The 18756-nt window shown below is 42.5% G+C and overlaps 2 protein-coding genes across 3 annotated transcripts; one reads left to right on the top strand and one right to left on the bottom strand.

The window, feature by feature from the left end:
• The first annotated feature begins 8342 nt into the window (after nt 1-8342).
• Nucleotides 8343-12964, top strand: PolrMT (mitochondrial RNA polymerase). The gene is given in 10 exon segments (XM_065308524.1): nt 8343-8581; nt 8656-8751; nt 8809-9145; nt 9201-9966; nt 10046-10656; nt 10719-10897; nt 10900-11276; nt 11334-12446; nt 12611-12702; nt 12763-12964. Coding segments are annotated over 10 exon segments (3834 nt in total). The 5' UTR covers nt 8343-8448; the 3' UTR covers nt 12893-12964.
• l(2)k05819 (transmembrane protein 94-like protein l(2)k05819) lies at nt 12961-18443 on the bottom strand. Of its 2 annotated transcripts, XM_065308337.1 has the most exons (11): nt 18106-18443; nt 16899-17997; nt 16341-16841; nt 15833-16286; nt 15500-15773; nt 15120-15233; nt 14656-14884; nt 14391-14599; nt 13659-14332; nt 13362-13608; nt 12961-13302 (listed from the first exon to the last, which is right to left on the bottom strand). In XM_065308337.1, the coding sequence occupies exons 1-11, from the start codon at nt 18213-18215 to the stop codon at nt 13230-13232; spliced, it is 3984 nt and encodes a 1327-aa protein (XP_065164409.1). In that variant the 5' UTR covers nt 18216-18443; the 3' UTR covers nt 12961-13229. The 2 variants fall into 2 exon arrangements, with proteins under 2 accessions (XP_065164409.1, XP_065164487.1); XM_065308415.1 differs by lacking the exon at nt 15120-15233 and having other exon boundaries at nt 18106-18442.
• Between the last annotated feature and the right edge of the window lie 313 nt (nt 18444-18756).

The following is an 18756-nucleotide window of genomic DNA, read 5'->3' as shown; positions in this document are numbered from 1 at the left end:
AGTCGTATAATGCAATGGCAGTTTTGAAGTAATTACAAAAAAGGATTCGGCTTGATTTGAAATTAAGAAGCATTTCATCGGATGGCACACGACGCGCGACGCTTGTTTTGCAAGTAGAGTAACGATCGACGTGTGCAGCGTATGAACTCGCGAGCGTAAACACGCGCGAACAAATAGCCGCTCAGTTTTGTATTCCGCGTACATATCGGGCATTGCGTCCCGCCGGGGTTACCAATTGGCAGCGCCCCAAACTCGCGAACAATATAAAACACACAAATTTCATTACGAAACTAGTCAACACAATTCTTATCGCGAGAAAGCATACAACTGCCTTTCGGAGTACTGCTAGAGGCATTAGATGACATGCACATCCTCGTGCCGCGTTTGGTAACCCTCGGACGCACTTGCCCGGCACAAATAAATCCAATGCACAATAATTCAGCGAGCGTGTGCAAGCAGACTGCACATGCAGTTACTAGAGCGCGTGCACGACTTCTTTGCTTCCCTCTTTTAATTAGAAGCGTGTAGGCCATACGGTGCATGTGCGATCGTGAATTATTCGAAAATTACTCGCTGCGAATGCACCGAACGGGACACATCTTTGTTGATGCGAACGTCATTGTTGTGAAACTTTGCGCTCCAAAGATTTGCTCATTAATGTAGCAAGACTGAATATGCGCGGCGAACTAGCGCAGAACTAACAAAACGAAACACTCATGTCAACAAGTTGCATTTGCAAGACGCTGCAGAAACAAAATTAAACAAAAACGTAAATACTGAATTACATTAAGTTAATTATTACTTTGGAGAAATTAAGTCTGTGGTTATTGCAGCGCGAAATTTGCAGAAGAAAGTCTCGTTGAAGATGGAGGGTTTTGTTGGTTCGTTTTTGTTTTTCTTTTTAGCGCTGCGCAGGAATAGTTTACCTTTACCCGAACGCTCGGAAAATATTTTCTTTGCCTAGCGTCTTCTGCATTCGCAGCCGCTTGTTTTCGTGTGCAAATTTCTCCAGAGAATTGTTTCGAAAGGAAAAAACCGACGTGGAAATGAAGAAAGCGCTAAATATGTTTCAACTTTGTTTGCTCGATGCCGGCGCTGTTAGTTTTATTACTATCATGTATTATTTTATTCTTAATTATGTGCGATGTAGTTTTCTCAGCAGTCACTCCTCGGCTGCTGCAGCACCTGCATTAATTTCGCGCGGAAATGAAATTGAGAACATTTGTTTAAGTTATATTTTGACATCCGCCGTATTTTATAATTTATCGCATATTTTTGATAAATATCGTTACTTGTATTTGTTTTTATAAGACACAAAAAGCAAATTTAAAAGCAAAATTTGTGAAATCGGTGTTGGGAAATTAATGATTGCTTTATAAAATAGTTACAAATTGTTTAATTTTTTTTTCTACTAAAGTACTTTAGTCACTGGCTTTAGTCATGGGGTGGAGCTTGCGCCTGCGCATTAAATTTTGCAGTTGTCTGCGATCGAATTTCGAAAATTTAAAATACAAAAGTTCAGATACAAAAACCTAAACGTGGAAATAGAGTGGAAGTAGCAAAAATAGCGTAAGCCATGATTAACGCTTGCTACGATCGCTGTTGATCAATCTCGTGACTAAAACTCCCGTTTAGCCACTTGATACTAAATATACTACTATTATGATTTTCAAAATATAAAAATAATTATTCCTATAAATTGATTATATACTCGTCATAGCTGAGTATGACTCTAAGTGAGCGTGTTGAATTGAAAAACGTTAGAAATGTTATTAGAAGCGGGTAATTTGACAAGAAAAACGCCAAATAAACAGTCGTGAGCAAACTTATACCACGCGCTCACAACCATCTACAAAACGTGGCATAAGAACTTGTTCTACTTAATTTCTATCCATATTCTGAAAATAGAACTCTCATTTAGATACGAAGAAAGGAAAACTTATGTTATAATATTGAGCAAGTTGATAGATTATTGTTTTTACTCGAAAACACAGACAGCAATGCTAAACTTCGAATCAACCCTTATGATAAACTTTACGATGTCACTTTCGTCTGTTTTTGTGGGGTGTCTTCCCGAATTGCTTCGCCTCGAACGCAAATAAGCAGGGCGCGGAATTTATTAAAATCCCCGGCACGAACACACACGATCTACATGCACACTGTTCAATAATAAAGCAATGCGAAGCAATGAAACATTACTCAAGCGTTGGCGGGGGCGGAGGCGGCGCACATAACGATAATAAATTCAGCTACGCGTACGTGCCTTATCGCCGCGCGCGAATCAAACAAGAACAAAGATATAACACACATCTTGCCCGGCTCGACGCAAGATGGAAGAAAAAAAAACGCCACGGAAATATCGGTCTTCCGGCCGCGACTTTCGGCCTTCGAACAGCTTAAAAACTCATCGATTATACTTGCGCTCGCACTCATCGCGTACAATGCCCACTATTGTGCTGTCAACGTGTCCACACATGAAAACGGATTGCACCGCCCCCGGCCAGATCGCCCACGCTGATGTAGATCGGGCGGAAGTGTCGCTGTCGCGCTAGCGTAATCTATCAATTAAAAAGGGAAAATTCTCGGTCCGAGTTTGGCGCCAAGGTTAAAAGTGCACGCTGTTGAATATCACATGGAGGCACGTTTCCTGTATATTTTTGGGATATGGAATTAGCATTTTGAATAGGGTATTGGGTATAAATATTTTGGGTAAATTTTAAAGTAAATTTTTGATGGTCAGTAGTTTTTGGGCGTTGAAATGTCTGCAGAAGTGATTTTTACTTGTGGGACACAAGTAATCTTCTGTACTTGCTTTGCAACCCATTGACAAATCACAATTTATATATGACTGAGTCATATCCTGTCATTAACTGAAGAAGAAAAAGACTTAAATTAAATAATAAAATAACACAAAAGTATTTAATTTATCAAATTAATTAGCTCTATGTTACTGGTAGTGATCTCGCCATCCAAGCAAAGTGGTTCCGCTCTTTTCAGAATAATTAACACTGGATACCAATGAACCATATACCCATGTACATGTTTCTTGAAATTCATGAAATGAGAACATTTCAATTTTTTTTTGGGTTTTTGGAATGTTTTGTCCAATATTACGACCAACCAAAACCAGAGCTTCAGAGGCTGTTCAAGATCATAATATTCAACAAATCGATGTTCAATCTACAGAAGCCTGTGCTGTCGCAAGGACAAGAACCATGTCTATCCATGTTAGGGTCAGTAAACTGATTAACAAGAATTCTTTAAAATACGATGCGCGACTTGCTGTGACACGTGTCTGACGTATCTGACGAATTGTCAAACAGTTAGTAAAAAAGAAGCTGGCCGATACAAACAAAAAAAGGTTAAATTCACCCAGTTTCATCTAAAGTGCAATGAGCAATGTCACTCAGACGCTTTAGTTTTATCTTTATTTACAATCACAACTTTCATATAAATAGTGATTTATCCGACTCAGATACTTAGGTATATGTCATCTATTTGGATATGGATCTACGATTCACAGGATTAAACTCAACTGCCAACAATCAACTTGTGATTGAATCGTAATATTTTACTCTGCCATTTAGGCAAGATTACACTGCCAAAATTGAAAATGAAAACCTGTTGGCGAAAAAGCCGCTATGTATTTGCAGTTATGATTAGAGTGCGCCTTAACGCAATGATTGCAGTTGCAGTTTACAAGCCCAGCCGTCGGAATTGCGGCTCATCTCGTACGCTCGAGTTGATTTTATCAAGCGGCAATTACGTCGGCCGGCAATAATCGTAACCGTAACAAAGCGCTGACAATAATAGAAAATAGCAATAACCGTTGTTAAGTAAACTATTCGCACTGCGGCGTGGTGAGCTGAGTCGCCTCGATGGTGGCATTGAGATGTTCTTTGCTTCTGGAGTGCGCACCAGGCCACAACCGGCGCTAACTCGCAAAGAAATTGGATGTCGAGCGAGTCGGTACGCGTCCGGCGTGTGGCGGCAACGGCGGCGCTCACCGGGGCGAAGAGTTAAATGAAATTTATGATAACGCTAAAAGCACACAAAGGACTTTACGTTGAAGTAGCTTTATATATATATATTTTTTGTTTTGTTCTCGAGGCTATCTTCTTACTACACATTCGTGGGGCGGCGAGCGTTGTCCCGGCTTTCAGTATTCCCTTTAGTGGAAATGGGCGCCCATTAGATCAAGCGAGCGACCAGTGGTCTCGGCCCGGCGAATGCAATGAAGTACTTACGCGTACGTCACGACGCACGATACATAATTGAATTGCTTTTGTACTGCCCCTGGCCGCTGCCACCACCCTGCACCGTGATTTCAGTTTGGTCAACAAATCAAGCTTTGCGATTCGCGAAAAATGTTGGAATGGAGAGGATGCGGCGCCGAAATCAAATCTAGCGAACAGTCCTTCGTATTTGCTTGCTGCAACATAATCAAGTTATTTGGCGACGGCAATACGATCGCGCGCACTACGCCTCCGACGTGGCTGCAAGGGCGCAGTATAGGGAAAAGAACCTCCTCTGAAAGGTGAATCGATAAGCTTAACCTCGCGTCTCGCTGTAATAACAAGTAAATCCAGCGACGGCGAGGCGCATAAACCTCCTGAACGCATCGCTACTTTCAGTCGTGTAATGAAAGATCGAAAATGCACTATTCCCACGACGCCCAGCGCATATCGTCTAATACGCAGCGCACCGGATGCACTCAGTTCATCGGGGAGCGCGCGCGCGCGTCTAAAGTAAGCAATTATTTACTGCAAAGTTACACGAAGTTTTATCAACCTACGGCATATTAAGTTTGATCAGACTAGGCTGCCTTCAGTCTCGTATTGCCATAACAACATGTTGCTCGGCGCGTTACGCAAACTTGCAAAAATATGTTAATTTCGTGTCGCGGCGAAGTTCGCAGTTAGCGCGTATTTAGTGTAATCGCATTCATGCCTTATCGCCGCGGCCAACCTGCGAAGCCTTTCACATAAACTTCGGTGGCTTCTCTTTCCAAGATACCAGCCCACCGTCGAACGCGGAAGAAATTCGATTAAGTTGTCGCCGCAGAGTGCCAGCGTGAACTCTTTCATTCTTAACGTGGATTGTATGCGGGTGATGCACTCTCGACGGCAGCAATAAACTTATGCAGAATTAGTTAGTAATTTAAGTTTTACAACCCTACGCAAACTCATAGGCATTCCTTAAGAAAACATCGACTTTGTTGGTTCAGTTTAAATTAATCATAGAAAATCAATTCATAAAAATCATTTTATAATATGTTGTTCATTTTATAGCAAAGTGCTTGTAATTGAATTTCTAAATATAGTTCTTTGTCACATTATACCGTTCTAATGCAAGCCAAAAAGAAGCAAAGAAAGAAAGTGTCTTCAACGGCGGAACTGAAAACTTGTCAAATGTCAAAACGACGAAAATTTAATAAAAAGCATCTTTCTTCAATAAAATAATAATTTCTACGAATATGTAAAATGCTCTACAAAGAAAATACTCGAATAAAAATATTCTCAATAAAAAAATCATTTTAATCAGTAATTTTAGCAATATGAAACCAATTGTAAGGAAAATTAACATTTAATTTATATATAGATCGTAATTTTAAAACTTCTGACAGATGTGCTGGCATTAATAAAAGTGCTGAATAACTGATCTCATTCGTTGCTAGCCAAAGCAACAGTTAAGCAAAAGTTATTTTTTTCATTTCGTCATCCATTTCGCAAGAATTATCCTCATCCGCGATGAAGTCGAGCGCATTCGCCCTAAGCCGCGCGCCCGACGATCGCAGAAAGAATAGGTCTTTCATTACGAGTCGGCAATTGCCAGTTAGCGTCGGCGATAGTCAGTTGACTAAATGGTATTAAGAAAGTAAAAGTTATAATCCTCGCCATGTCGCGCCGTCGCCACGTCGTGCGCTCAAGAAGCTGTTTAATGCGTTCGCCGTCAAGCAAAACTGACAACGATAAAGTGCCCATTTTTAGTAGGTATAACGGGCGCGCGACGGGAACTGGCCAGACGGGAATTAAACGCGGCGAGGGCGGCAGGCGGAAGAACGCCGGGGAAGAAGCGAATAACGCAAATGTGATTAAACGTAACGCTAACATTGTCGTTTTTCCCTTGTTTTATTATTCGCTTTGCAATGCGGAATTTGCGCCGCGCGTCTCGCGAAAAAGTGCGCTCGCCGCGGGATTGAATCGCGCCCCGCCGCTAACTGCCGCCCAGCGCAATGTTAACGCGATTAAAGTCGATGTTTTACTTAGTTTCGTCGCGTTTTAATGCGCGCCACGTCTTCCAGCCGGGTGTTTTAATTCAGTTATCGAGAATGCGTCTACAACATCGAAATGTTTGCGTTGGGCTTCTGGTCGCGCGATTGCAAACAATGCACACCGACATATATTTATCTTTGCGGCTTAAGCGAGCGCCTCTCGCCTGCTTTCGGACGAGTGCTTTCCCAGCATGCACCGTTTGCGCATAGGTGCTTAGCATATGCCTCCTCCCTCGTAGGTCGCAGGTGAGCGGGGGTGCTCATTTCCGCCCGGAGTACAGACGGAACTAAAACTAGAACTGGAAGTGTGCACGGCAACCGTGTCGCACAATTAATACCGAATGTATACACACATAATACACCGTGCTAAAATGCTTAGGCGTAATAGCAACGCCCCAGTCGCCCATTACACCGAATTCAAATTAAATTCTAATCGTCTTACTTATGCAGGCAGACCCCGCCACGCGCGTATTAGCCCGCTTCGTAGATGTAAGCATCCATTACTTCTCGCACCGGTAAAGCCGTTCACGAAATAATAAATTTGTTTCCTCTTCCAGCTTTCCAGTATTTCATCCGCTCATTACAATCGCGCTTATCGATCGCGCACTTAAAAACAGTCGGAATATAACTGGAAACAACATAAGCAAGCTAGACGGGATAACATGTCAGGATGGAAGAGCATATAATTGCTTCCAATAGAATTTAATTAACTTCTGGGAGAATATTCAGCTGCAAATGTTTAACGTAATTTTGTGTATCGACTGGGTCAAACTACTGCAACATAGGTAAACATTTGACTGGAAATAATATAAATAAGAAATTAGATGCTTGTTACTTGCAGTTTTTTGAACTATCTTTAAATAATGCCTTGGTTGAGCATCTTGGTTTCTCTTTAACGGCAATTGTATTCCCTTCGGATTGTTTTGCTTTGTTGTTTTACTGAACGCGAATTATGAAAATGTGAGAGTGCAAAGTCAGCTCTTTCCCTTGCTTTTCTTGCACTAGATCCAATTCCAACGATAAATCCCAACAACTTGTCAGTCATAATTGAAAAGCACTGACGCCACCTGTCAAAAATTTGCCGAATTGCAGAATTGTCATGGTGGTACTTGATGTGAGTTTTGTTATTCTTATTTTTCTGTTTCAGATTTCCACTGGTTTCTCGATTGTACTATTTCTTTGCCTCATTCTTTTATTTTTACAGTAATTTCTAAATTATCGCTAAAAATAAAATGCAAGCTGTATCGACTGTGTCGTAATCAAATCTGAAGTAAAAATGGAAATTCGTGCTTTTAATAAATTTTAATTAGCGTTCGAGAAAACTCCGACCAAAGTACGAAAGAACGCGACACAATTTGCACTTTCACCTACGCGCGCGCGCAATAAATTATCCCGGAAGCAGCGTCTCCTAAGTGTAATAAATTTCCAGATGATATTAATGCAACTCCATTGTTCCGTGCATTAATAGAATTGTGTTAAATAAAAATTGGTTTAAACTAATTAACAAGGCTTGATACCAGATTAGAATGAAGTAAAATATATTTATTGTTTTTGTCAAATTTTAATTATGTATAAAGAAAGATTAAATTTGGGAATTTAATGTTGCTATTTTAATTGGCTAAACCATTACGCGAGCTGTGGAAAAATAAATTACTCCTTCGGGAGATGTTTTTAATTTTTTAGTCAAATGTGCATACTATTTATAACTTTATAGTTTTTTTTTGCTCAACTTTTATTAAATTAGTACATTTTTTATAAACAATTAATAATTAATTTGAAATAAAAAGATAAAGACGTTATTATTATGATAAATTTGAAATTTTTACACAAATGTTTAAACATGTGTCAGATTGGTTGCCTATAGTTAGACAAAATATAAAACACGCCAAATAACAAAACAATAAACAGGTTTTATTATAATTTAGACAAATACATTATAAATACATGACTTAACATTATGATGCAATGATTATTGTAGCTGTTACTTGGCTAAAACTTTAATTTTGCACAGTAACGAGACATCCTGTAAGATGTTAAAATGTCAAATGTCAGTTATGCAACATGGTCGCCTACATAAGCATGTGTATGTACGGTACCGAACACGTGAATCCTCATTCCGGCTCATTTTTTACGTTTCTAAGCGAATAATACTAGAATTACGAATAGTTTTAATCATGTACAGACTCCTGAAGCTACGGAGTACGAATATTCAACCTCTGCGAGGCGTGTCCTTTGCCCACACCCCGCTCATCAACGAACGAACGTGCAACCTCTGCAACTGCATCCACAATGCAAGCAAGACACAAGGTAAAACCGCATTCATCGGCATAAGTTCCCTATGAAATTATGCAACAACTCTTCAAATGGCATCTCTTTTATAGTGTTGTTCCAATCTACGAATACAAGTCCTCACATCGCGCCCAAGAAGAGCAGAAAGAAGCGGATTGCCAAAAAGAACTACACTGACATGCTAATTGGTTGGGTTTAGGTCTAATAAGTTTAAATTTGTGTGCCTAATTTGCTTGTATTTACAGTAAATGAATCATCAGCATCAGAGGTGAAAGCCCGGATCCGAAATCTGAAGCCCAATGATATTAAAATGCTTGCATTGACAAACTTGAAGCTGAATGAATTATATAAATTGAAGCACTTTCTTAAGGCAGATCCTGCTGGCAGCCACACTGAGCATTCTTACAATAATCTTGCTGATTTCTCAAATATTCCACTACTTGAAGAAGTGCAAAATGTCCCAGTTCTGCCCAAGATTAACATTGTCAAGCCCGAATTAAAAATATCTAACAAGCAGCTAGAAACTGAGATTGATGAGGAAATGGAGGCTGTTATTGAACACACAGATGAATTATTACACAAGTATGTATATACAGTCATTTGTGTTCTATTTATAAACATATTTTATTGTTTGCAGTGTCAAAACAATTCCCTTTCAGCCTGAGATAGTCGAAGAAGAAGTCACCGAGACGCCGGATATTGTTGAACAAATCCTCAAGGAAAACAAACAGAAACGTGAAAAATTCACTGGTGATCGTCGTGCGCGCGAGGAAGTCATTGCCAGGACGCTCGCCGCTTACATCGAAGTGTGTGCGGGGTTGAAGAATCCTCAGCGTGGATTGAACGCGTTGACTTTCTATCGGCATAAGTGCAAACTTGGCAAGAGTCAAAGCGAGCGCTACCCGCCGATCAAAAACGTCAACGTATTCAACGCTCTCTTGAAGGGTTTTGCGGCGAAAGGTGACTTTCGTCGGTTGCAAGAAATCCTCAGCTTAGCAAAAGAAGAAGGCGTGAAACTAAACGTTCAGAGTTATGCGGCGATTTTCGAATGCATCGGGCGCGTGAATTTTAACGATAGTCACACACGGTTTATTCGCATGTATACAAGAGAAGCGCTGCAGAATGAAATCACTTTTGATCGAATCATGAATGAAGCGACATTTCTATACGATCAGAGGGAGAAAGTGATCAGCGCGATGGAGACGCATGACATTAATTATAAGCCCAAATATTGGGAACCAAGCGTGCATTATATTAATGGTTTGTTGAACGAGCTCAATCATGAGGATCAGAAGAAAGGATTGCAGGAGTGCAAGCCGGGGCAGCCTGGAATCTTCTCGAAGCAGATGCTTACGGATTTAACACAGAAGCAAGTGGATATTGAGAGGAATGTTATGGTTACTGTAAGTTCCTACGTTTTTATTCTTTTTCCAGTTTTATTTTTATTTAACTGCTTCTAATAATAACATACAATGGTTGCAGGTAAAAAGCATTGAAGCTAAAGCAGCACCCACAGAGGAAGTACTTCGCAATCGAGAGGTATGGACTGAACACACGAAACTCTGGGAGACAGCAGCTGGTGAAGCATTCAATCGCGATCTGTTAGCTTTATCTGCACAGCGCAGTGCCTTAAACAACGATTTGTATTTGCGTAGCATTCCCGTAAAGGACATTATAACGATTATAGTCGACGAGGCGCAGAAGCTTGCCCAAGGCTCCGAAACATATAGCCCGACGACTACAATGCTCTACAGAGAATTAGGATCTAAGGTATATGCACGGTATAAAGTTCTAAAGAAACAAAAGACAGGTGTGCTTGATAAAATTATTAAAGTGCACAACAAATATGTCGAGAACTATGCGGAGTCGCACCGCAAGTTAAATGTGTTACCAGAAGACGTCGATGTGTTGAACGGACGTCAGAAGTGGCAATGGGCTGAACACAGCTTTAAACATGAAGGTGCTACGATTCCCATGGACCATCAGGAATGGACACCTGCCGCTCTAATGGCCATCGGAAAGTTTCTCTATAATATTATCATGCATGACTTGAAGATTGACGTTAATTCACTTAGGGCTAATAGTAAACACAAGTAAGTACTTGTATCCTATTGGAATGTAAGTGTATGTGATTGTGAAATGTTGATTTGTTCAGAAATTACCTGCCGGCATTCTATACGATATTCCGAACACAAGGCCGAGCTATCAAAGAAGAAGTCAAGCCACATCCGGTGCTGTCAAAGTTGTATCGCGCATCGGTGCCTGAAACTCTAACATTTCCTGCCTACGAATTGCCGATGAAGTGTCCGCCGGTACCTTGGACTTCAGTTACAAACGGGGTTATCTGATAGCCCCCTGCGAGGTGGTGCGACTGCCGAGTCAAGCCACAGCGCAAAAGCAGCGCATGCACCAGGCATTGGCGAATCAATTGTACCCAACCCTAGATTCTCTCAACCAGCTTGCGTCTGTTCCTTGGAAGGTGCACACGAAGATTCTCGACGTCATCATGAAGGTTTTCCGGGATGGTGGCTCCGCGAAACTCGACGTTCCCGAATTGCCTTCATCACTTCCACTGCCAGCGGCTACGCAGGCCGATATGTCGAAGACACAGAAACACGCACTGTTTCGACAGAGGTTGCAGTATCGAAGAAAGAAGGCCGAAATGTACTCGCTATGGTGTGATTGCTTATATCGACTTTCCCTTGCTAATCATGTAAGTTATGAACTTAAACAATGCGAATTAATTGTTTCAATATTTAAATATTTACAGTTCCGCGACGACATCTTCTGGTTACCACACAATATGGACTTCCGCGGTAGGGTTTATCCCATCCCTCCGCATCTCAACCACCTTGGATCGGATTTAGCTAGATCCATGTTAATTTTCGCCGAATCGCGTCCATTGGGTCCGAAAGGTCTCGACTGGCTTAAGCTACATCTTGTAAACCTCACCGGGTTAAAGAAACGCGATCCAATTGATGTTCGCCTTGAGTTTGCCAACAGTATTTTACCGGAAGTACTTGATTCAGCCGATAAGCCGTTGGATGGTAAGCGATGGTGGGCGGAGAGCGAAGAACCCTGGCAAACACTAGCGTGTTGCATGGAAATTGCAGCCGCACTTCGCTCTCCAAATCCGGAGGAATATCACTCACACTTTCCCGTCCACCAGGATGGCAGTTGCAATGGCCTGCAACATTATGCCGCTCTGGGTCGAGACAGCGCCGGTGCTTTTAGTGTCAATCTCTCCCCGGCGCGGGTACCACAGGATGTATACAGCGCTGTAGTGGTGCTTGTGGAGGAACGACGACGCAAAGACGCTGAGAGTGGTCTGGAAATTGCGAAAGTTCTTGACGGCTTTGTGAAACGGAAAGTGATCAAACAAACCGTAATGACTACGGTGTACGGCGTGACGCGTTTCGGTGCGCGGCTACAAATTGCCCGGCAGTTGAAAGACATCGATGAATTTCCCAAGGAGTTCGTTTGGGCCGGGTCGAATTATCTGACTGCGCGGACCTTTGAGTCTCTGCGTACCATGTTCACGTCAACGAGGGAGATTCAGGACTGGTTCACGGAGTGCGCGAGGTTGATTTCATCGGTTTGCGCTGAGAACGTTGAATGGGTTACGCCTTTGGGTCTACCAGTGGTGCAACCATATCTGCGGTATAAGAAACTGGGCAATGGGTATGAGAACTTTCACATGGATTCCTACGAGAAGCCGAATGTCATGAAGCAGAAGAACGCATTCCCACCGAATTTTATTCATTCGCTGGACTCTAGTCATATGATGTTAACGTCGCTGCGGTGCGAACGCGCTGGTATCACGTTTGTTTCTGTTCATGATTGTTATTGGACGCATCCATCGACGGTGCATATTATGAATCAGGTAAGAAATATTACGACCTAATTTTCTAGAACCTTGTAATGTAATGAATGAAAATCACGAATTTGCGAATTTTAAAATTAATACACATAAAACACTAAACCGACAGTTACTTATAGCATATTTCACCTATACGTTAATAAAATGCGATTATAAAACATTTTCAGGTCTGCCGAGAACAATTTGTTGCGTTGCACTCGGAGCCAATCCTAGAAGACTTATCAAATTTCTTAACTGAAAAGTACAGCTACCAAGCTGAGTAAGTTCAACCCCCGAAGCGATGACGTCTATAGTTGTTTAACTTTATTTTTTATTTCAGTGAAATACAAAATGATGGATCTGTGATTGAATTGACGAAGAGAAAGCTGAATCGAGTGCTGCGAAAACTGCCGAAGACGGGAGACTTCTACATCGACGAGGTCCTGGAATCTGTTTACTTCTTTAGTTAGCAAACTTTAGGATAAATAGTTCACACAGGTTTATTTTACGTTGAGCTCGTAAATACCAAAGATTTGAGTTCAGTTTAGTTTCTTTTTTTTTTTAACTTAAAGTAAATACACAAAAATAACAGTCCACATCTCCCATATATCGTACTTCAGTGTCACATCATCGCTCGCATTATCGCATACCTTTAGTCATCTTTGTACTTAAATCATTAAAACTTAGCCTAAACATTTATCTAAAAATTGTATATACATAGAGCTGAGTTTGAGTTGAGTTATATTTTTAATGAACACATTTAGTTAGAACTGTTGCGTCGTTTGGCGTCGAGTGTGTGGGTGCGTTCTAGAAGGGTGAGTTCATGCCGAGCTTCGTGCCAAATTCCAAACGAATACGCCTTTGTTGTCTTAAATTCATCCTGTAGCAGAAAAGAAGAATGAAATCAGAAAATTTACGTACTGTCTAAGTGCAACTTACTTAATTTCATGTCGCTTGACAAGTTCGGCGATCGCGAACGTTAAAAGCGGCGACAAGAAGACGAAGATTAAAATAAGCGGGTCGAAATATTTCTGTTTGGCGCTAGGAATGTCCACCACATTGACGAAACTGTAGATGGCCTGCAGTAAGACGAGTGCGACCATTGCGACCACCCATAGAATGTTTGTGTGCGGTGATCGTGCCCAAATGTTATGCTCACGATGCACAAAACCAACCGATATGACAACTGAAAGATGAATTAGTTTCAAATCGAACATTTCTAGATGTGAGCCTTACCAAAATGCAGCATCGCGACCAATACACAAATATTCTGCGCGTATCGCAGCGTGAAACTGTGCTCGGTGTCCACCCAACCGCCCGTAAACGTCGCATTCGCCGTCTGCGTCGGTAAATAATACAACAGGCACGTGCAATCTTCCTGCGTACATATTTCGGAACAATACGCTGACAAAATGCTCGAGAACGTGATGAGAACAGCGAAGATCGCCGGCAGAAACTTTGCCCCGTAGAACCACAAGACGAAGGTGGCCACTTCAGCATTGAACACGATCTGATTCTTCTCTTGTGGCTTTTTCATAATTTCAGGATCGGTCTTCGTACCCATGAGTGAGATGCTGAGAATCGGGATCACTACACAGATGGACCATAGCACGTGGCCGGGTGTGAGGAGGGCAGGAAGCATAAGCAGCGCAGCCGCCAGCTGCATGATGCTCAGAGAAATGCAACAGGAGACCCAAAATTGTGTTGTATTCCAAAGGTTCCACATGTAGTGGCGGGCCACCATTACCAGATGGAAGATCGAGATTGGGTGCTCACGCTTCAATGAGAGTGAGCAGGCAATTGAGTTGAGGTAGCGAGAGATGTCGATAGGCGAAAGCATGCCTTCGACGGTCTGATGACAAGTTTCCATGGTCTGACAGGTTTGCGGGTATATTGGTTCTACCCCAATGCTGAAATATTACAACAAGGATTGTAATCGTATGAGAAAAGTTTTTTTTTTTTGCTTACCTTGCGTCTGCTTGCAGGAATATGCCCATGTTTTCATTGTTTGCGGAAGACCCCATGACGCAGACCACTTCGCCATAGTCTTGCATGATATGCAACATTTCTTTGGTGCTGGACGGTGTGCAGTCGGTGAAAAGGGATACCAGCAATGGGACGTTATCAATGAGTTCAATATGTGGTCGGATTTTATCGATGCCTCGCGGTAACTTTGCCTGCAATCAATTTTGTTCGATTTCTCCTTACATATGGAGCAGAATAATTTTCCTACCCGATTGCTCATGTCGAAGTTAATTGGCGCACTATGATCCGTGCTATCGGTGAGACAGCTCAGGCTCTGCCAGTCGTGCTGGTCCTTATCGTCGTCGTGCTCATCCTGCGACAGCTCCTCGTCATGCGGCGCCAGCGAATGTACCTCGTTGTCGAACTTGACGACCGTCTGCTCGGTGTTGATGGCACTCGGCGCTGAAAAGCTCATCGTCCTGGACGATTCCAAATTGCTACGAATTAATAGCGCACGTCAACGCAGGTTCGCTCCAACGAGAGATAGAGAGTTGGTTGAAGAGAAGAGAAGGGTTCGGGCAACGGACTCGTGTCTCGCACAGGTTCATCATCGAACAAAGGCCATAGAACATCCAAATGCAAGGCAAGAGTGACATAGATTCGTGTATTTGGGGGGGTTTTGTGTTAAGGGGCACTTGGTAGGGAGGGCAGAGGTCACATAGTTCTGGATACCTATCACGAATATTCTTGAATTCGTTTGTCGGCGTGTCGATGGAGTACAGGCGGCGGTCGCTCTGCGACTTGCGGCGCAAATGCGCAGCCGGCGCGCTCCTCACGCCACCCGCTCTGTCCGACGACGACGACGTCGTCGACGCATGTTAGTAATGTAAGAGAGAAACACAACAGAGCATCAGACATCGATCGATCAGTCTATCAGGTACGCAAGGCAGTCCAAACAACCAAAGAAACCGAACTGAACATGAAAATGGGCGAGGAAAGAAGAAGCGCAGTTACAACAGCCAAGAAGCATGCGATAATGTTGCGTGTGGGGCGGTGTGCGCGATGTACAAATATATTACTTGCTGCTGATGTGGTTGCGGTGTGTGGTTTACCTATTCCGATCGCTGAGCAACGAAATGTGGCAGTTCCATCCGCTCTCGAGGCCCATTTTTTCACTGAAGACGCGCGACCGCAGTTCGTTCTCCTTGCTGAAATGCACAAACCGAATGCAGGCGCGCTCGAGTTGCTCAATGAGGTGTACCATATCTGCCTGGGCCTGGTACTGCATGGTCACCATACCAATCAGTACCTGATTGCATTGCATGTCAAAGCATGAATCTGCGTCCTGCACTTCCGAGTTTGGTGGTTCATTGTACAATAATGAATCTAAACAACAACAATAAAAATATATATTATCAAAATGATTAACATTAGAATTTGTTTACCTGTGCTGTAAAAAGGACCTAAAGCCGTTCGAATTTTCGGCTCCAACACACTTCGACATTCCCAATGCACCGGCGTCGGGCTCCGGTGGCACTGATACAAATGCCTAGAATCACTAGGCAATTCTAAATATACATGGCTGAGCTTATCACTGACTGCCTTCGACAAGGGACGGTAAGCAAAGGCCGTGCAGTAAGCCGTAAGGCTGCAGCGCTGATAAAAATCTTGGATCTTCTTCCGATCGCCGGGAGTCAGTGGACACAAGTCATATCCGTCCCAATAATCAACGCAGGAATCTAAAATAATATCAGCTGTTCCTTGCGACAACAATTGGATGGATCCGCTGCTGAGTTCTTTTACCACCACAGCAAACATGTGCGGAAACGGAAACTTTAATTTGGTTGACATGCTCAATGAGCGTGCGTATTTGTTATCCCTGCGGACCATTTCCGGTTGCTGAAAGTATATACGTGGAGTGCTAATTTACAATTTACAAAATTGTCCACATACCAAGTGTCGAAACGTAGACAATTGTTGCTCCAAGGAGAAGATCTTCTGCGCCTGTTCGACGAATCCGATTTCCCTTGCCAACTCACACAGACATCGTCTATTTGTGACTGGAACTAAATTTTCGTTATACATAGCTTCGCAAGTGATGTGCGAGCAGAATTGCATGTACGTTGTCTGAGTGTCCTTGTTACAGGTGTTTAGCAGAATGGCCAGACCCAACGGCTTCAACGAATTTAAATGCTTGTGCCATTTCATGTCGTCAAAGTGTAGCTTGAAGGGGTCCTTTGGATTGTAGGTCACGTCCAACACCTCTGCGATTGAGGTTCCCGCATCTTCCTGAAATTGCGCGTCGGCGGTTTTGTCCCCATCCGTATTGAGATCATTGAGGTTCGCCAGACTTGAGGTATCAGATATATTGTCGGAATTGTGTAAGAAGAAAACTTTCTCGGCAGTGGGATTCGGCCAGGAAAGGATTCCCTTCTTGTCCACACAACAAAGGGCCTACATACAGAAAGTTTCGTAAATATTACTTATGTTTCAATTAACCAGACGGCTTACCGTAACGGAACCAAGAACATGCAGAATATTAGCTGTTCGCGGTAGAATGGAAGACCTTCCCATCATGATTGATTTAAAATGATTCCAAACCGACTTGTAGTCGATGTTGGTCTTTGGCAGGATATCTGTTTTTGCGTCCGCATCGTCGAAGAGCTCCGTGGTGGAATCCACCGTGCTGGTGGTGTCAATGGTCTGTTCAAAGAGCGACTTAAATATGGCCATGCCAATATAGTTGAGGACATTCCACGCGATCGGGAAGAAGATTGGTAGCAGCGGCAGCAGTGTGCTGGTGGGCACAACGAGGAATAAGTCCAGAACAGACGCTTTTCCCACCGTGCTTTCCAAATACATAAAGCGTACGAAGTTAATTACCAAAATCAAAAACCCCACTACGGGCAGCAGTATCCGCTCTATGACTTTGATCATCAACAAATGCCTTTGCTTATTATTTGGTGTAATCGGCCGATCAACACCCTGCTCCAAGGCGACTTTCAAGTTATCCAGATACGGCGTCTCCAACAGTCGATACTTCCTGTTCTCCAACGGCTTGCGTGCCTTGGGAATACTGAAAATCTCGTTGGCATTTTGTAGTGATGGCCCGTACACTTCCTTAGCGTGAAGCAGTGGAATGTCACACTTGTCCAGGGCCTCACAATACCCAGGACTGTGTTGACCCGGGCGGACAATAATGATGTCATCCTTCACCAGTAGTGCCCAGGGCAAATTCACCACCCTGTTATCCCTGTATGTCCATTGCAAAGTCACACAAGGTGAGTAGGGTGTCCCCAACTCTGGATAATTTGCTGCATTCCATTTGATTGTGTTAATTTGTCCTTGGATCTGCTTGACCAGAAGTGAAACTGTGTCGGCAATTTCGTGCTGCCGCAATTTATTATCGTACAGTTCAATAAATACAGCAACTGAGAGCAGGGCTACAATGAGTAAGGCCTCATAGATGAGGATGTCTTGTTCGTCAGAGCATACATAGACCAGCAACAGTGAGAAGGCACACAAGAGTAGGAAGAGTGCTGAAATCCAATTGATGTTTGTGTAGTGACTAGACTGATGACAGGAACGCTGCAGCCAGGATCTTTTGTGTCTGAAAAACAAGGGCGGCGAGGGTGGACGTTAGGCGATTAGGTGTTTATGTTTGAGACCTGGTTGTGTAACATGTCAACAATGGCTTGAAGGAAGCCAGCGAACGTACTTTTTGCTATGGGCTGTGTTGAACTGGCTGACGGTATGCTCGATGTCTTTGCAGAGGCGATGCAGGGCGTCCTTGGTGGATAAACCAATATTTTCCTCGCGGGGATCCATTATTTTCGCGATATTTTACATTTTACTGGTGTTGCCGAGGTTAGGCATGTACGGGTTTAACAGGTTTAAGAATAGATGCGCATCAATCACGGATGATGATGGTCAACATTATGTTCTACTTTCAAACTGCAGAAAATAATAAATTGCAGTTGAATTAATGAAATAATACGGAGTCGGGCCGTTATTGATGTCTTGAATTGTTTAAATTTGGTTTAATTGAAGCTAACGGCTAAATTTGTCAACTAAATTAATTAAGAAGGTGGAATATTCACGAAAACTAACGCTACAGGATAAAGCTTTTAGTATGAAAATATCTTCGGATTACAACGCAAATATTTAAAAATTAATTCATAAAGTACAACGTTATGAGTAACAAATGAGTAACATGTTTGTTACGGGAAGAATCTTGTTTAAATTTTGTTTCAAAGTGCAGTGGGCAACGCTTAAACTCGACGTTAATGTATAAAAAAAATTATTTCATGATTGTTTATGAGTTCATATGAGAAAATAAAAATTGTTTTAACAATAACAAAAGTTATAA

Source organism: Atheta coriaria, unplaced genomic scaffold, assembly GCF_025399875.1.
Source record: "Atheta coriaria isolate IRGN ID8LTWV9N9 unplaced genomic scaffold, Caltech_Dcor_3.1 hic_scaffold_1_pilon, whole genome shotgun sequence".
NCBI lineage: Eukaryota > Metazoa > Arthropoda > Insecta > Coleoptera > Staphylinidae > Dalotia > Dalotia coriaria.
This window is presented reverse-complemented; position numbering and strand designations above follow the sequence as displayed.